The sequence below is a fragment of the Grammomys surdaster genome, unplaced genomic scaffold (assembly GCF_004785775.1).
Source record: "Grammomys surdaster isolate TR1022 unplaced genomic scaffold, NIH_TR_1.0 66, whole genome shotgun sequence".
In the NCBI taxonomy this organism is placed as follows: domain Eukaryota; kingdom Metazoa; phylum Chordata; class Mammalia; order Rodentia; family Muridae; genus Grammomys; species Grammomys surdaster.
In genome coordinates, this window is record NW_021604568.1 from 16,396,185 (window position 1) to 16,413,245 (window position 17,061).

Here is a 17,061-nt window from a genome sequence, read left to right on the forward strand (position 1 = left end):
ATTTCACTACTGACAAAACGGTAAAGACACAGACACAACTGGAGAGCATAAAGCAAAGAATGACATTTCCAATGCAACATTGGAGCACAGGATCATGGAATGACAGATGTAAACTCATACACAAGTTATATACCGGAATGTCTAATACAGCCCTTCTTAGTGGATCGGATGGTCTTGCCTCGGGGGGGGGGGGGTGGTGGTGGGCGGGGGGGGGTGTCTCAGTGTTAAGGCTGCTTTTTGTTGGGGAAGGGAGCCCAGATACAACCTAAAACAAACTTAACTGGGAAAGTGGAGTCCCCAAACTTCACCCACTCTGTTCTCCAGGGTACTACCCTGGCCAGTAGCCTCTGATCCAACTGTGTTCAACAGGCAAATGATCAGTCCTTCCAAGCCACCAGTTATAGACCAGTTCTGGATCCTTGTGTACAGCCAGGCCATGGGGGCAGAGTTTTGTAACGTTTGAGTATTTTGGGTGCACACTACTATCAGTCATTCTTCTCACTATCTACTCATTAGTCTACATACTTTTCCTAAATGACTCCGTGACATTTCTTTGCATTTTTTTAAAGCAATTCATTTTGCACAGTCCTAGGCATTTGTCTGTTTGACTTAGCTGCATCGGTTGCATACCTACGGCGGCAAGTGAGGGGGGACCCGGCCAGTGGTCCGTCTCAATCTTTGGTATCTCGTTGGGATCTGGTGCCTGCGCTGCTGGGAACTTGGAAAACTTGATGATATCTTCTGAGGCCTTGCTCTGGGCTGCCGAGGCAGCTGCATCTAGGTAGGAACCGGGGATGCTTAGCTGTGGGTCTGTGAGGCAGTGGTGGTACCACCCCACAGACATGATTCTCCATTCTTCACTGAATGCTCCAGAGCTAGAACTCTTAACACCTCTGCCACCATAGATCAGGACACTCCTAATCGGTCTCTGATTTTTAAATACTCTCGGAATTGGAAATTTTGATAATTAGAAGTTTGAGTTCTAAATTTGAAATTAGGCTCTAGCATTAATTCTGGGGGGGCGGGGCAGGGGGGCGGAAGCCGCAAATACACTAGTCTAGTTTGTCTTCATTCTCTACACGCTTTGTGTGGTTCTTTGACTCCTAGGAGAAACTGAAATGGAGAAACGGACTTCTGGTTTTGCAGGAACTCCGTGTGGTTTACAATGGTCACCCAGACTTACTGCTCTGTTCTGGGGTCTGTTCAAACAAGTGAAGACCAGAGCGGCCCAGGCAAGTGACAGTAGTCACAGAGTTCTCAGTGGCTATTCTTAGTGGAGAACTCGCCAGCTTAGAGCCCCAAAACTAACCACAAATTGGAGGAAAACAAATCGGGTTAAATGGTCAGTCCCTGATTCCAGCTGACTCAGCAAACTGGCCTGGCATTGCAAAACGTTTATAAGGCTGACGTTAAATTACTATTCTCTGGGTCTCACACATTTTAAAATCTGGAAATAATGTTTTGGATTTTTTCTAGTAAACTTCTAACCTTCGACTTGCGCGTGTGACTTGACCAAGGTTACTCAATGATAAGGGGTAAAGCCTTGGCTGGGTAGGAAGCAGTGTGTCTCAGAATCATTAACTTAGTAGGAACAGTATCTTGGCTTAGGAAACACTGTGTCTTCCCTGGAGGACTCAGTGTGTTAGCATAAGACTGGACTTCTATGTAAAAATAAAGAAAAGTGACTTTTTTTTTTCCTTGCAAATGCTTCAAGAAACGAGTATCGGTTTGGGATGTTACATCTTCTTTTTGGCATGGAGCAGGTTTTGCAGAACACACCTTGGAAAGTGTTGCTCTAGCAGCGCTACTGATTGATTACTCACAATAGTTTGAAAACAAGGACTCACATCAAATGAACAAAGCCTTTCCTTCCACAGGAGGCTCCACACTATCCAACTTCCAGGACTCTTATCTGACCAGCTAGGGAGCTTGGCACTGGAGATTTTAATATTTACAGGCATCTCTAAACTGCTAAATCTAACTGGGTATTTTACTGTTAAAGCAAAACAAAAAAAGCATGATTTCAAACAGTACTTACGCATTAGAATTGGTGAAGTCAGTAGTTAGACATTCACATGTTAATGAGTGTGTGGGAAGACATTAAACCATAAAAAAACAAAAAAACAAAAACAATGTTAATAAACTTAAAATGCAAGCATGGGATGTAAAACCTTAAATAAAAAAGAAAAGGAAAACCAAACAATACACACATTTCTTCTTCCTAGAATGTTGGCCTACAAGTTTTTCCTTGTGTATTTTCAGCTAAGATTGGAATCCTTACTTATTCCTGACTAGATTTTATGGCCAGCCTTCAATCTTTCAGACATAGTATGCAACTTTCAGGACTCACTGGTCGGCTGTCTATCTAAGCTACAGATTTATGGCAGATGAATCCAGAGAGGCCTGATAGTAACAGGAAAAATGAGACTCATTAAAAAAAAAATTACTCTGATTTCTTGGATTTAAAAAAAAAAAAACCTATGCTCACAGAAAATAAAAACAGAATAATAAATCCACCTTGATGATTCTTCACGTCTAGAACCGTAAGAGACACATTTATCTAAATCACTGGTCTTTGCAGACGAGAACACTAAACCATAGAGACTTTCTGCCCATGAACCACACAGCCATATCTGCAGTGTGGGACAGAACCTGACTCCTTCAGCTTGTTTTCCTGTCTACTATGGGGCTTGTGTCTTGTATGAATTTTTGCAGGTGGTTTATTTTTAGTAGCTTTAATTATTTGAACTAGTTGCAAGTTCATCGGATTTATTTTAAAAGTTTGGTTAAATTATTTAATGGCTAAAAAAAGGTTTTTAGGCTATTTGTTGTCCTATGACAATCCCTCGTTTTTATGGACAGTAGGATACAGTTTGACGGGACCAGAACCAGGTTAGAAGTTTCCTGACTGAGCCAAATGCTGTCTACCAGGTGAATGGCTCCTAAGTCAATATCTGTGTCCTGTCAGATTATACAGCATAATATGCGCTGCGCCCCAGGTTCAGTCATTCTCAAAGCAGCAGCAGGCAAGCCTTTCGGGAGACAGCCAAGAGGAGAAGAGCTGACTCAGCCACTTAAAAGCTAAGGAGGAGAGCGAGTTTACCATGCTGTTTGTAGATGGGTGGTTTTCGGTAAATGTTGATCCCTTGATCTGTGGAAATGAAAAGCAAAGATGTGTGATTATGGGGACCAGCTCAGAAATGGAGAAACAAAACAAAAACAAAAGCAACAACAGGCAAACAAAAGAGTGAACCAAATCCAAAGACTCTCAAACAAACAAACAAACAAACAAACAAAAAAACCCCAAAGGGCCAACCTTTGTATTACAAAGACTGAGTACACTGGGGGGAAAAAAAAAGACCACAGAAACGAGCCAGGTCTACACATAAGTGACGTAGAAGCCTTCGTGACACAGCACAGCACACCAGAGAGGTGCCTCTTATTTGCGAGCCATTTATTTCACATTCAGACTTCACTGAACGTGGGATCTAAACAGGAAACGATGCACGCGGCGGAGACGCTGGGATGGTGAGGACGACATAACGAGTTTGGGGAGAAACAATCCCCAAATTGCTACTGTCTAGAAATTGAGCCGCCAGGAGTTACTGGCGGCTCAATTTACTATTTCACTTAATGAATGAAGCAATGCAGAGTGACGTGAGGGACTAAGACTAAACATAGCAACACAGGGTGATCAACAAAGTCCTAATCCAGATGGGCCAAGTTTGTGTTAAGAAGCCAGAAAGAAAAGAGAAAAGCGGTGTAAAAAATGCTATCCCCACATCTGCAGAGACGCCATCTGATTATGCCACCATTTCACTTTGACTAAAGGCGCTCATCCCCACCCCCACCCCCAGTCTTAGGCACTGTACCTTGGAGGGGAATTCTTTACATGAAAAACTTCAAATGTATGTAACAGGTTTTCAAGATTAATGGGAAAAAAATGTTTTAAAGGAAGTCCTAGTTAAGTGGTTCCAATCTCACTCTACCTTCCTGATCTGCTGAGTATATATTTAAAAGAAAAAAAATGAATAGAGATTCTAGCTAGGCATAGCTATGGGAACCTAGTGGGTAATTTATAAATCTTCTGGTGGCCCCAGATGGCTGGTTGCTCTCATGGACTGAGCTACACTGGATGGGCTTTCCAGTTTCTGATGGCAAGCTGTTATTTGAGCAGCTAACACTGTGACTACCAGGCTAAAGCTTGCAGTGTAGAGCCTAAATTGCAAGATACTTTTGTGGGCCGTGGAGGTGACCTGCTTACTACCTAGTACAGAAACAATGCCCAGCTGAGACAATGTTACAACTCTTAAGGAGTATGCAGTTCAGTCTTCAGGATGAGAATATAGCTCCATGGCTCTTAGGATACTTTGTTAATGACAGTGAACCACAATCTGACATCCTAGAAGGCACAATTATAAAAGTTAAAATCTTAAGCAAAAAACCCAGCCACTCTTGTTGATCGTTACCCTCTCTGCCTCCCAGTCTCAGAGGGCTCAGTAGAGCATTCACCCAGGTTTAATCCCCAGCCATGAAAAAAAAATCATTGAAAACGTAAGCCTCCAGTTTGATCCCATCAATTTTAATATAGACCCTTTGGAAGGCCAGATCCTGCAATTTAGTGTTTGTCGACCGTGTGTATCTCGATGAAGAAAAATGAGAAATGGAGACAAACGAGGTAACAAAGCTACATTCTACACCGTGACAGGACACCAAGACACACTGTGTCAGCTCCTACCTGGAACATGGAAATGTTTAGGGGCCTGAGCGTAAGTTGGAGTTAGAGGGCGGCTGTCGGGCCGGTAAGGGAGAGGGGAGTTCCGGCCGCTGGACGGCTCAATGCCTCCAATGAGAAGAATGGAGAAAACAGAATGAGAGAGGACGGTAAAGGAAAGCCAGGGCATCAAAACTCAACACAGGGAGCTGCAGGAAGGGAACGTCAGGAGGGCGAAACAACGGAAACAAACTCAGTCTGTCAACTTGACTTGCAAGGGTGGCATCAGGTTTAGTTTCCAAAGGGGAGATTTGAGCTCGGGTAGAACCAGGTTCAAAGCAGCCAGCAGCCAGGGAAGCACCATTCCAATGGCATGCAGTGGAGGTCTCCACAAACCGATCAGATGCTAAGTATGTGGGAGGAGGGAAAACCACTGGCTGCTGATTCAGGACCAGTTGTCAGGTGCTTAAATCCCAAACGTGTAGGTGGGTGGGATGTGCAGGCCCCAGCTCCAGGTAGGACTGCTTTCAGGCACAATGAGAGGGGCTGGCCATTAGAATATGTTTCTCTTGAGGCTAAGGGTAGGTGCCTTGGTGGTCACTCAGTCCTTCCCCTCATGGTATAAAGCGGTCTCATGGCAGGCTGGGTTTGTTTACCCTGCTCTCAAAGATACAGATGGAGTCAGAACCCTCCCTGCCACACACCCAGGGACTGCTTAGATCTCTCTTTCCATTGCTCTCTCTGGCTAACGAATCAATCACTAACATACTAACTGAACATCCAATCATGACCAACACAAATCAGGGAAGGAGAGAGATTCCTACCTCTGCTTCTCTGATCTCCCTACCCAGGTATTGCTACACTCACAGGACTGATGTACAAGCTCAGAGAGGAAACTCAGGCTCTGTCAGTTCTTCAGGAAGCTCCTTAGAGCACAGAAAAGGGCCCCAGGTGAGCTGGAAGCAATGGTCGAGAAATCCAGGATATCACGGGCTAGCCTGTGACAAGGTTACAGCACCGAAAGCTGTCCTCAGAGGAGACACTGTTCGTAGGGCATGAAGGGCTGGATCTTGGCTGCAAAATCCTCAAGTACAGACAGGGACACACAGTCACACCCTTCTTCCCTTCTGTCCACAGGAATGCAGGGAAGAACGTATGCAAAACTAGGAAATGAGCTCATCTGAGCAAGCCTCGTGTCCTAATAGAACACGGCAGAACACCGAGGACTACCAAAAGCTATGGTGTTGTCTGGAACTTTTGCTACCTTGCCTAAGCTCCGGGAATAGGCTGTGCTACCAGCCCCCACGCAGCTTCCCTTGAATCCACGGATAAAAGACAGAGACACCCACATTGTTCATTTTCAACTTGCTTTCTGATGCAATTGCTAGGCGCTACTTATTTCCTATTTGAAAAAGCGTGGCCTTATCAATGTTCCTATCTTTGCACCTCTCCAGTTGCCCTAAACTTTAGTTGCTCAGTTACATCTAGTCCCTGCTAAACATCACCAAGCGCCTGCCTGTAGGAGCAGCCACAGGCCGTACCTCCTCCCAAGATCTCACATGGATGCTTGGCTTTTCTCTTTCTGAAACATGGCAAACTCTGTCTCTCCTCTCCTTGCATCTGTCTCTTGCCTCCAGGGACTCAGAAGTCCCACCTATCCCTTCTGCCCAGCAATTGGCCCATGGGTTCTTTACTGACAGATCATGAACCAATTGGGGAACAGGACCTTAGCATCAGAACTGCCCCTTCACTGTGAGATTATTAATGTGAATTGCTTTCACTTCTGTTTCTAGAAGTGTTTATTCAAGATTCAACTCTCTTCTCTAGGAATATGATTTTCAGTTTTATAAGCCACTCTGTAGGCTGCCTTTTCGTTTGCTTGGTGGTGGCCTTTGTAGTATAAATGTTTCATATTTGTTTGTTATTTTAGGCCCCAGGATTGAGTCTGGGGCCTTTGGTATACTCCAGTCGAGTGTTCTACCCACTAAGCTAATTATGTCAAGGAAATCATAGATTGTCAGAAAACAGCTTTGGCCAACTTTTTCAAATCAAGCCGTCCCAAATCTGGCTAGCAACGCATGAAAGAAGTTGTTTGCCAGGGCTTTCAGATGGGCTGAGTATTTAAATGTCTCAGTACAGACAGACATTTCTAGGTCACCCCAAAACAGACATGAAGTAAAATGTCACTGTCTTGAAATAGGAAAAGCAATAGCTACAAGATATGCGTAGTAACCAGGTCGATAAGGCCTTCCTCTGCCTTAACCTAAAGCTTTGCTAGATTCCAAAGGTGGGCTCAGAGGTCATTGGACCCTCTGCATAGTGTTTCCCAATGTGTCCATCAGACCTCCTCTGTGCCTTTACCACCGCTCACCTCTTCCACTGGGCACTAGGATGGGCGGCCAAACCTGGCTCATTGGGTTACCAGAACTGGGACTCTAAACTCTATGACATAAGAATTCACAGTAACTCACACACCACAGTGGTTCAATGAGGGAATACGTTATCTGGTAGACAATGTTCCAATCTCTAAGGCCACAAACTACCAAAAAATTGAGCTATTGGGGTAGTTGTAAAATTCTAATAATAAAATAGACACTCAAAATGATGACTTCTGGGCTGCAGAGATGGCTCAGTGGTGAAGAGCACTGTCTACTCTTCCAAAGGACCCGAGTTCAATTCCCAGCACCCACGTGGCAGCTCACAACAGTCTGGAATTCCAGTTCCAGGGGATCTGACTCCCTCACAGAGATATGCATACATGGCCAAACATGCACATAAAAAGATAAAATGAAACAAAATCTAAAAACCACAATTCCACTTTGGATGGGGAAAAAAAAAAACAACCATGGCTGTTCTAAGGCAGACTCTGTTTTGCTTAGCACTTAAGCTAAGCGCATGCGCAAGGTAAGCGCATGCGCAAGAGAAAGCATCCCATTTGAAAGGCACATGCGCTGTCATCACTGTCCACAGGCTAGTTTTCAGTGATCTCAGTTAACTCAGCAAAGAAGCCACTAGCACATTTACTTTTCTCATTCTAAACTGTTAGCGGCTTCCTTGGCAGTCTAATAAACCAAGCCATTAGTCCTGAGGAGACCACCACTCACAGGATTCTCTCTTTATCTGATCCAGACATTTTCCTCCTCCGCTATATTCTCTGTCTTTGTGCCATGAGAGCGTTAGTGACTAAATCTAAAAGGGGCGAGCTTGCTGGAGTGCTGCCTGGCTCTCAGGACGGTCGCTCATCTTCTAAACTATGACGGTCTGGGGTGGAGCTCAGTGCCGGCAGCCTCTAGATTTTTAGGACAGAGTTTCAAGATCGTCTCTTCTATTTTCAGGTAACGATGAGTATATGTTTACCTCATAGGAGCACTATCTAAAGCAGCGGTTCCCAACCTTCCTAACGCTGGGACCCTTTAACACAGCTCTTCATGTTGTGCTGACCCCCAACTACAAAATACTTTTATTGCTACTTCATACCCGTAATTTTGCTGTTATGAATCATAATGTACATATCTGTGTTTTCCAATGGTCTTAGGTGCCCCTGAGAAAGGGTCGGTTGACCCCTAAAGAGGTCACCACCCTCGGGTTGAGAGCTGCTGATGTATGACATAGGAAGAGAGATTCCTTTCAAACAGCCTTGATCTATGTAGCCTTCTTGATCACAGCCTTCTGAGCATGGGGTGCAATGTCCAGGAGACGTTAAAAGCAGAAGGAAGACAAGAAAGGCAACCAACAGAGCCCAGGCTTCTGCTGATCTCTAAGCACGAAGCTGTCTGAGTGGTCCAATCAGGACTTTCCAATACAGAAAGAGACCACAAGGCTGAGGGACCTTTCAGAGCATGTCAGGTTGCTGTCAGAGAAAATGGATGGGAAAGTCAGTGAAGCAGGCACAGGCTGTGAGAACCGCCAGCTCTATACCATGCAAATGTCTCCAACTCAGTGAATCCCAGGGGCCTGGGCTGCATGTGTCAGAAAGGAGACCCAGGAAGTAGACTTGACCAACCAAAGGGTGGGCTCCCACTGCCTGAGTGGCAAAGGCCTGCTCTGTTTTTAGTCATGCATTCCTGGGATGGTCATCTTTCTGTGAGGCCTCCCTGATGCATACGTATTAAAACAGAACCCCACACCACCACCACCACCACATGGTAGCCAGCTAAGCTACAAGATCAAAAGTAAGGCAAAGTCAGGCATGATGGCTGATTGCCTACAACCCCAGCTCAGAGGAGGCTGAGGCAAGCCTGGGCTACATAATGGGTTCCAGGCCAGCTTGGGCTACTTCATGAAACACCGTCTCAAAAAAGAAAACAAAAATTAAAATGCACAGACAATGTCCCACTTGAAAGATATTTATGGTGCAGTCCCTCCAACAAGTAAGTTCCCTCCATTCTGAAGTCCTCAAAGGTGGGAAAGGTTTCCCATGTACACGGGAACATGCTTTTCAAAATAACTGAGAAGTGATTCCTGGGAGGATCTGGAAGTAGCCAGTCACTCACTACCTTAGGCATTCAAAGCTGTAACCTTGAACAAAAATCTCATCTGATCTAAAAACTGAGGGCAATCTGTTGTGTCTGTTATATTTCATGTATGAAAACGACTCCATATAAATTAAATACAAGCATATATCTAATAAAAAAACGAAAGCGATAAGTAAACGTTTTTAAGTATGAAGTCAAGGTCATGCTAATTCCTTTTGGTCCGCTTCCCTTTATAATTTAAACTTGTGACATCTGACTACATTTAAATGTCAAATGCAGACTCAAACAGAAAGAACAGATTTTTGCATTTTGACACTGAGACTCATAGAACTAATACAATTTTTGTAACTATTTGATGTTTCTACTGGAGAGCAAACTCTTCGTAATTTTATTATTTAAATGACTGAAACAATCTTTCTATCAGCCTTAACAAGAATGCAATTTTCTGGCTAAAATTTTGCTTTCACATTTAGAGTACATGCAGATTTATCCCAAAGTGAGCATATCTAATCTGGAAAAATCCCTCTGGATACGAAAGGCCTGCAGTCTAGTCCAGGCTCTGGCTCTTCCCAGTTGTGAGCCTTTGGTCAACTACTTCATCAGCAACCCTGATCCTAGCTCTCCTGACTAGGCCGACATCACAGGAATGTTCTGAAGAGTATGTGGGATGATTTCAATAAAAAAAATACTTTAAGGTCTAGAGATGTGTTTCAATCTGTAAATGTGCACATAAGTCCTATATTTGATCCTCAGCACCACATAAACGGGGTCTGGGCACACAGACTTGTGATTTTCGTCCATAGGGGAAAGGCAAGGGAATCAGGGGTTCAAAGTCATTTGCTTCCACATAGGGAGTCTGAAGCTAGCCTGAGCTACCCAAAAGTACTGACCACCATGCTCATGATTGCACACTGACCCTAGGACACCTTATCTCATACACCTAATGGCCCAGGAGACAGTCCTCATCCTTATGATTCATACCTGAGACAGTGTTTAAAAGGATAAAGTTCAGTTCAAGGTCACATAGCTGTGTGACAGAGATGATATTTAAATCCAAAATGTGAGTGTCCCAGACTCAAGGTGGGCCACTGACATTCTCCAAGGTATTGTGCTTTTTGTATACACGTTGTGTGATTTTAAAAGACCTATTTAAGAAAAAGCATCGTTCTGAAAGACCAAATGCATCATAATCAGACAAAGCAGTTTGTACTACTTTAATGGGTCAAAATGAGAAATTTTACCTTGATTTGGTCGAAAACTGCCATATGAGGCTCTCATTAAAATACATAGCTGAAGCTTTTTCTCAGTAATTTATGGTTATATAAAAATTCTTTTAAAAAATAATAACCACGACACTCAGATATAGAAACCCCCCCCCCATATTAACTAACAATAATTAGTTTAAATAGCCAGTCAAGACTTCTGGAAAGTGTTGTGCCTACCCCAAAAGTTTTGCTAATGGCAAATGATATCTTCAGTCACATCATTTTCTTTCTCGGGGGGGGGGGGAAGCAACTTATCTTTATGTGCAGATTTGTCTACATGAAGGTATGTGTACCATGTGCATGCAGTACCCACAGAGACCAGTAGAGGGCAATAGCACCACCCCCAAACTGGTTGTGAGCTGCCATGTGTGTGCTGGGTACTTAAGCCAGGTCCTCTGCAGTAGCAGAAAATGGCTTAACCACTGAGCCGGTGATAACTCCACACTGAATTCCTAGTACATCTACACTTCAGAAGTCAGCCATTCAAGAGTGACCTAGAGAAGCATTCTGTCTACTTAGCTACTCAGCAGAGGCAGATGCGCAGGCGCTGTGAACTGGGGACACAGAACCACTGATGACCATTCTCAGATCCGTGCTTGCCTCCACCTCCTGCTTTTTCTGTTGGCTCATGTAATTCAAATCAAGACAACACAGGAAGTTAGCAACTCTCTGGGGATTCTTCACTTAAAAGACCTTTCACAACCTGCCAATGGTTTGTCACCATGAAGACAACTTTTCACTATTTTTTAATCCTGCTGTGTTTTGCAGAAACATATCACAAATGAAACCCAAGAAAACACCCATGTATATATGTATATATTATATTTTGCCAAGGACGCATACAAAGACAAAATAATAATATATATTTTTCTAATCGGCAGGAGAGAGATCTTAGTTTCTAAGTACACACCCCCATAGCTTTATACAGAGCTCTTGGAAACGATGCATCTCTTGGAAAGCGAGATGCCATGCCAGTTCTAAGGCTGCAGTTAGAGGCGGTGAGGACGCGGGCAAGCATGCTGATGGGTAGGAAGCTCAGAGGCTCTAACTCTTGGAGATACACCTTATTAGCCTTGCCGGGAGCTAATAAATCTCCACTACACAGGCCAGGCACTTGCCACCTGGAGGCCTGCCTCCTTACCTTTGACATGGGGGAGGAAGTGGTGTCGGAAGGGGGGGTTGGGACGGGAGTCGCTGTGGGTGGAGCTGAAGCTGCTGGGGCGCAGGGGGGACCACCTGTGCACACCAGGAGACAAGAGCTCTGTGCGCGGGGAACCAACCAACCAGGGCAGGGCGAGGTGGAAACAGAAAAGAAGAAAGAAATTAACACGGGAGCTAGGGAAGGTGCCCTAGGTGGGAAGGACGTGAAGAGCGTTAATCAGGTATCTGAAAAAGGAGGAAGGCAAGAGGATTAGGAACGGACCTGTGGGAGGGGCTAGGCCAAGGGCGGAGTCTGCAGACAGCCCCTAGTGGACACAGAGTCAATCTCTGGGAATAAATGGCTTGTTGAACATGCTTTCCGGGACACTGTCAAGATAATGCCAGCTACACAGCACCAGGACTGAGCACAGCACATAGACAGACTCAACAGCTGCTTTTATAAAGTGTATTCAACAGATCAACCCTTGGAAATGACTGCAGACAGACAGCGGACAGTCGTGTCAAGAAAATTGAAGAAACAAACTTAAATACAAAGGTTTTGTTTTGTTCTGTTTTAGTCGCAGGCTAATCCCACTGAAAATTGCGTTTTATCTCCTATTTCTTATGTATAAGGAAACCTCTGTTGTATTAGCTGACCAGGAAGTTACATAGGATGCTGACAGTGGTGGGGACTCTGGAGCTAGGAATCCAGTTGCTCAGAGAGAGAATGGACCATCAAAATTCAACCCAGACTCAGGGAATTAAAACACCATCCGGCATCCAGAATTTACAAGGTGGATACTTGTTTACACAAAACATCACAAATATGTGATTGGATTAACTTTTAGGCATTAAACATGTCTTGATGCTAAACGCTTGGTTTCTTGCACATGTGTGCTACATTGGAAGAGGAGGCAGGGAATGTTCTGTGACTGTAGCATCAAAGCCAGGACACAGGAGACAAAGCTTTCTCCTGCCCACTATGGACAGGGTTTTTAAAGGAACAACTTTAGTAGAGTGGCCGTTCCTTTGCTATTCAGGATGCTTTCAAAGGACGATTTCCCTGTGGCCACATGCCACTCTGACAAAGTCAGGGCAGGATTTAGTGGTCTCAGCATGTGTCACATGTAGAATAGTACCAAAGCCACTTCAAATTACCAAAAGATTAAATAAAAACCCATGGCTGAGTACAAATAAATGACTATAGTTACATCCTGAAAAAGAATATCCTGAAAACATTCATTTAATATAATTTAATAAATACTAAAAAATATGTTTAAGTGTGTGTGTATGTGTGTCACTGAGAATTGACCTCGGGGCCTCACACATGGTAGGCAAGCACTGTACCATGAGTCACATCGCAGCCTTGTCCAGAGAAACCCATCTGTCAATGAAGGATCCAGTAGCTTTCAATCCTCTGTGACCTTGAGAAAAGGGCAGCCTGTCTATATTCTGACCATTCCCATTGGTTTTAACTCTTGAGTATTTTATTTACAAGCTAGCATTTGCATATGCTTGTTCTCATTAGCCTGGCCAGCAGCAGGAAGCTTAAAATGCAGTCTCTAGATGTATAGAATCACAAGTTCTTTTAGATGTTTCTCGAGGACCCTGTTTTTCAGGGGACTCTGATCTGTGCTGGGACTTCCATTCCGGTCCACACACAAGATTTCCACTTATAGCCTCAGGAACTGAGACCTCTAAAGATCAGAGGACTTCATACCTGCTACCGCAGGATAGCCAGTCCATTCCCGAGGCTGATTTCAACTCTTGGGACTCAAAGTGGTTTCAAAGTTACCCAGCGGGATTCTCAGGCCTCACTCTAGAAGGGGCTTCATCATGCATGCACTTGGTGTCACTGAGTGCCTGGGTGAGGGCTTTAAACTTTCCAACCAGTGGCTAACATCGGACTTCAGCCGATGTCGATAAAGTAGGAAAACATATTTTCTTCCAGAGATCTTTGTTTTAAGTTTCAGGGGAATGAGGTTTTCATCCAATTCTTTAAAAAATGTCCTTTATTCTCAGCAGGTCAATGTCAAAATGTAATTTGATAGCTCACAGTGAACCCAAGGATAAAATGACTCATTTTAAAAGACATACTGCAAAATAAAGACAGACACTTTGTTCTTCCAGAGGGCTAGAAATATTTAACAGCCAGGTTTTTTTTTTTTTTTTTTTTACATGCTGCCAATGACGTGAAGAGAAAATCATACAGATACATATTTATCACGTGGAACAGATCCAGGGGAGAGCGGTCCTTACCAGGTCGGTGGAAGTGCTGGGGCGAGCGTGATGTAGTTGGAGTGTAACTGTGCCGGCTGTACACAGGGGAGTTGATGGAGCCCTGGCTGGTGGACCTGTGGATCATCCGATCCCGGACATCTTGATAACCCTGCAGGAAGGTGTGAGAAAGTGAGAGTCTAAATCATCTCCACACAGTTAGTGGACATTTCTAAGTAAAACCCAGTCCACAGAGGTAGCTGGGGAGTTGCCATTATAAGTATCTTTGTTCAGCATTCAGGGTTATAGTCATTAAATATTCATGAGCATGGATACTCAATGGCTAACATGTTCTGCTCACAATCAGCAGTCACTGCAGTTATTAGAATTTAAGGTATAAAATCTATAAATGCCAACAGTGCTAGAGGAGGGTCTGTGTGTCCACATCAGACCCCACAGTCACACTGGGGCTGAGATCTGGGGCTTTACTGTGTGTCCACATCAGACCCCACAGTCACACTGGGGCTGAGATCTGGGGCTTTACTGTGTGTCCACATCAGACCCCATAATGGTTTGTCTTCACTGTCAACTAAACAGATTTATAATCACCATGGAAAGCACATCTCTGGGTGTGTCTGTGAGGGTATTTCTAGGAAGATTTAAGTTTTCAAGGAAGAAGGAAAGGCCCACCCTCAATGTGGTGGCCCTGGTCACTGGGCAGAGTTCCTTGACTGAACAGCAGTGAGGCAGAGAACTGAGCCCCAGGCGTCATCTCTGTTCATCACTGGGGCGACCTTGTGGTCCTTGGTCATGACCTTCCCACCTTGAAGGACTGTCCGTCAAAATCGGCTCTCCCTCCCCCCAACCCCTGGCACGCCCTTCATTCACTCCACTGCTTTGCTGGGGTGTTTTATTACAGAAGCTAGAAAAGTACCCCAAACAGAGCCACAAATAGTAGGAACAGCAAGTCATGGACCCAAACACTGACATGCAGCAGGTGTATACAGCGTTTGCTCCAGAACCAAAGTCCCGACACTAAGCTCCTGTGTCAAGGCTGCATGGTGCTGAAGACTATGCTGGGGACATGTAAAGTTGTTGTTCCTGAAGAACAAGATAATTAACTATTTCTCAGCCTGGGAAGCAGACCAAGGAAATAATTGGAAGCACCTTTATGATACCACGGGGGCAAACCTTTGTATTGCACCCTCAACAAATTGGAGAATAACGATATTAGAATATATCACTTTCATCTAATGTAATAGTGCTGTTGAGGTATTACCTATGTCCAAACTCACAAAAAATACCTGTCTGTGCAAAGATATGATAAACAGTAGTAAAAACCAACAAGCAACCGAAAGAGTTCAAACAGTGTTTTCCACTTCGGGGATTTGCTGGACTATGAGGTTTTTGCCTGGGACAACATAGTAAGAATTTGAAGGAATGAGTTAACAGTGGCTACAGTAACAGGGTAGTAAGGGAGGCTCCTGGAACTTGTCAGCAGGCATCCAGGGGATTCTGGGTCTGTGGTAATTGGCTGTAACAAAGTAACCACCAAACCTGAATGACTGCATCCACTTTGAAGCTGGTCAAATGCAAATGCAAAAGGCTGTAAATTTCCGGGATGGATGGGTGGTGATGCTATGCACTGCTTATAGCAGTCTGTCTGAAACAACATGCCATAGACTTTCCATCTCAGATTACAGAGAACCCCAACTGTGATCAGTTTGATAAAAGTATCCAGCAAGGTTGGTGCATAGTTCAGCTGGTAGAGTGTTTGCACACAGGAAGTCCTGGGTTTCATCACCACCACTGCATAAAACAAGCATGGTGCATGCCTGTACCATGTTCAGGAGATGGAGTCAGGAGGACCAGAAGTTCAAGCTTCTGCTCTGCCACGTAGTGAGCTCAGGCCAGTCTGGGCTCCATAAGATACCATTAAACAAAACAAAACAAAACAAAACAAAAACAAACAAACAAACAAAAGGTCCAGGAACCTGGATCAGTCCAGAAGAGGTGACTACTTATGAAGTGCTTCAGCTTAGAGATTACGCTAGAATGACCTCTAATCATTCTAATTTTGTTAGAGTCTGTATCACAGAAGTGCAGACAGACAGGGGCCAAGAGACCCACACTAGACAATGGCTTCAGTTCTGCAGATGTGTCCAGGCTACTGTACCTACTAGCAGTGCAGGCTTGTATCAGGAGCAGGCCACTTTTACTCTCTTGTCCCCCTTACAAGTGTGCTGCTGTCATATGGTCCTGGCTTGAGTATAAAGTTATCCTTGCTAGCATCATAATCAATGCTTTTGTCTCTTGGTACATATATGCTTTTCAAGTACAGACATGGTCCAAGCCACTCCTAATCCACCCATGAATCCGGCCAACCAATACTTACTTCTGCAGATGGAGTTGGAGACAAAGTCCTTGGGGACTGGAAGAAGAAGAGAATTTTAGGTCAGTGCATAGGCTAACTCCTTGCTAGTTTTGAGGATGGTAAAAGTATCACTGTAAACATACAAGTCACCTTCCGTTGTTGGTTAAGTCAGTGGACAGGGGGCTGATGGGAAATCTCAGCAAGGTTCCCAGGAGCCTCAGGGATATTCCTATCCAAGAAGCATGGCTTTAAGAATATATTGTTGGACTGGTTGGAAGTACTTTCCTTACATATCTGACGGTGTTTATGATATAACTGTGTTAGGACAGCTAAGGAAATGTAAAATTTGTTCATAAGTTTTCTAACTAACTCAGAACCACAGCAATTACTGTAAGACAGTTTGATAGGCCCGTGATGACCCACACATCACATACCTCCACTGTCTGTTGTTTTGGGTCGACCTCTGTCTTCAACAGGGGAAGTGCTGTCACCCCAGGCCCTTGGCACCAGCATCTCCACCATCGCCAGTACTGTTTAGACAGCTGCAGAGCTCACTCACCTCCAGTGAAGTCTGGGTTCAAACTCACCTCACACCTCGTGATCCCCATTCACACCTTCCTTCACACCTCCCATGACTTCCCTGTTCACACTTTCCTTCACACCTCCTGTGACCCCCATTCACACCTTCCTTCACACCTCCTGTGACCCCCCATTCACGCCTTCCTTCACACCTCCCATGACTTCCCTGTTCACACTTTCCTCCACACCTCCTGTGACCCCCATTCACACCTTCCTTCACACCTCCTGTGACCCCCCATTCACGCCTTCCTTCACACCTCCTGTGACCCCCCATTCACGCCTTCCTTCACACCTCCT

General features: G+C 44.5%; 1 protein-coding gene across 7 annotated transcripts in view; it reads right to left on the reverse strand.

Annotated features, from left to right (window-relative positions):
* The window catches only part of Ablim1 (actin binding LIM protein 1), a 205,030-nt gene that overhangs the window by 12,952 nt on the left and 175,017 nt on the right, over positions 1-17,061 (reverse strand). For 3 of the 7 annotated variants that reach the window (XM_028773231.1, XM_028773264.1, XM_028773270.1), the window contains 5 exons: positions 16,207-16,242; positions 13,854-13,983; positions 4,739-4,843; positions 3,104-3,151; positions 631-771 (listed from right to left, as the gene is read on the reverse strand). In XM_028773231.1, the coding sequence (XP_028629064.1) occupies positions 631-771; positions 3,104-3,151; positions 4,739-4,843; positions 13,854-13,983; positions 16,207-16,242 (460 nt within the window). Of the gene's footprint in view, positions 1-630; positions 772-3,103; positions 3,152-4,738; positions 4,844-11,595; positions 11,716-13,853; positions 13,984-16,206; positions 16,243-17,061 lie in introns of all 7 variants that reach the window. The other 4 variants (XM_028773273.1, XM_028773246.1, XM_028773241.1 and 1 more) reach the window with 4 other exon arrangements.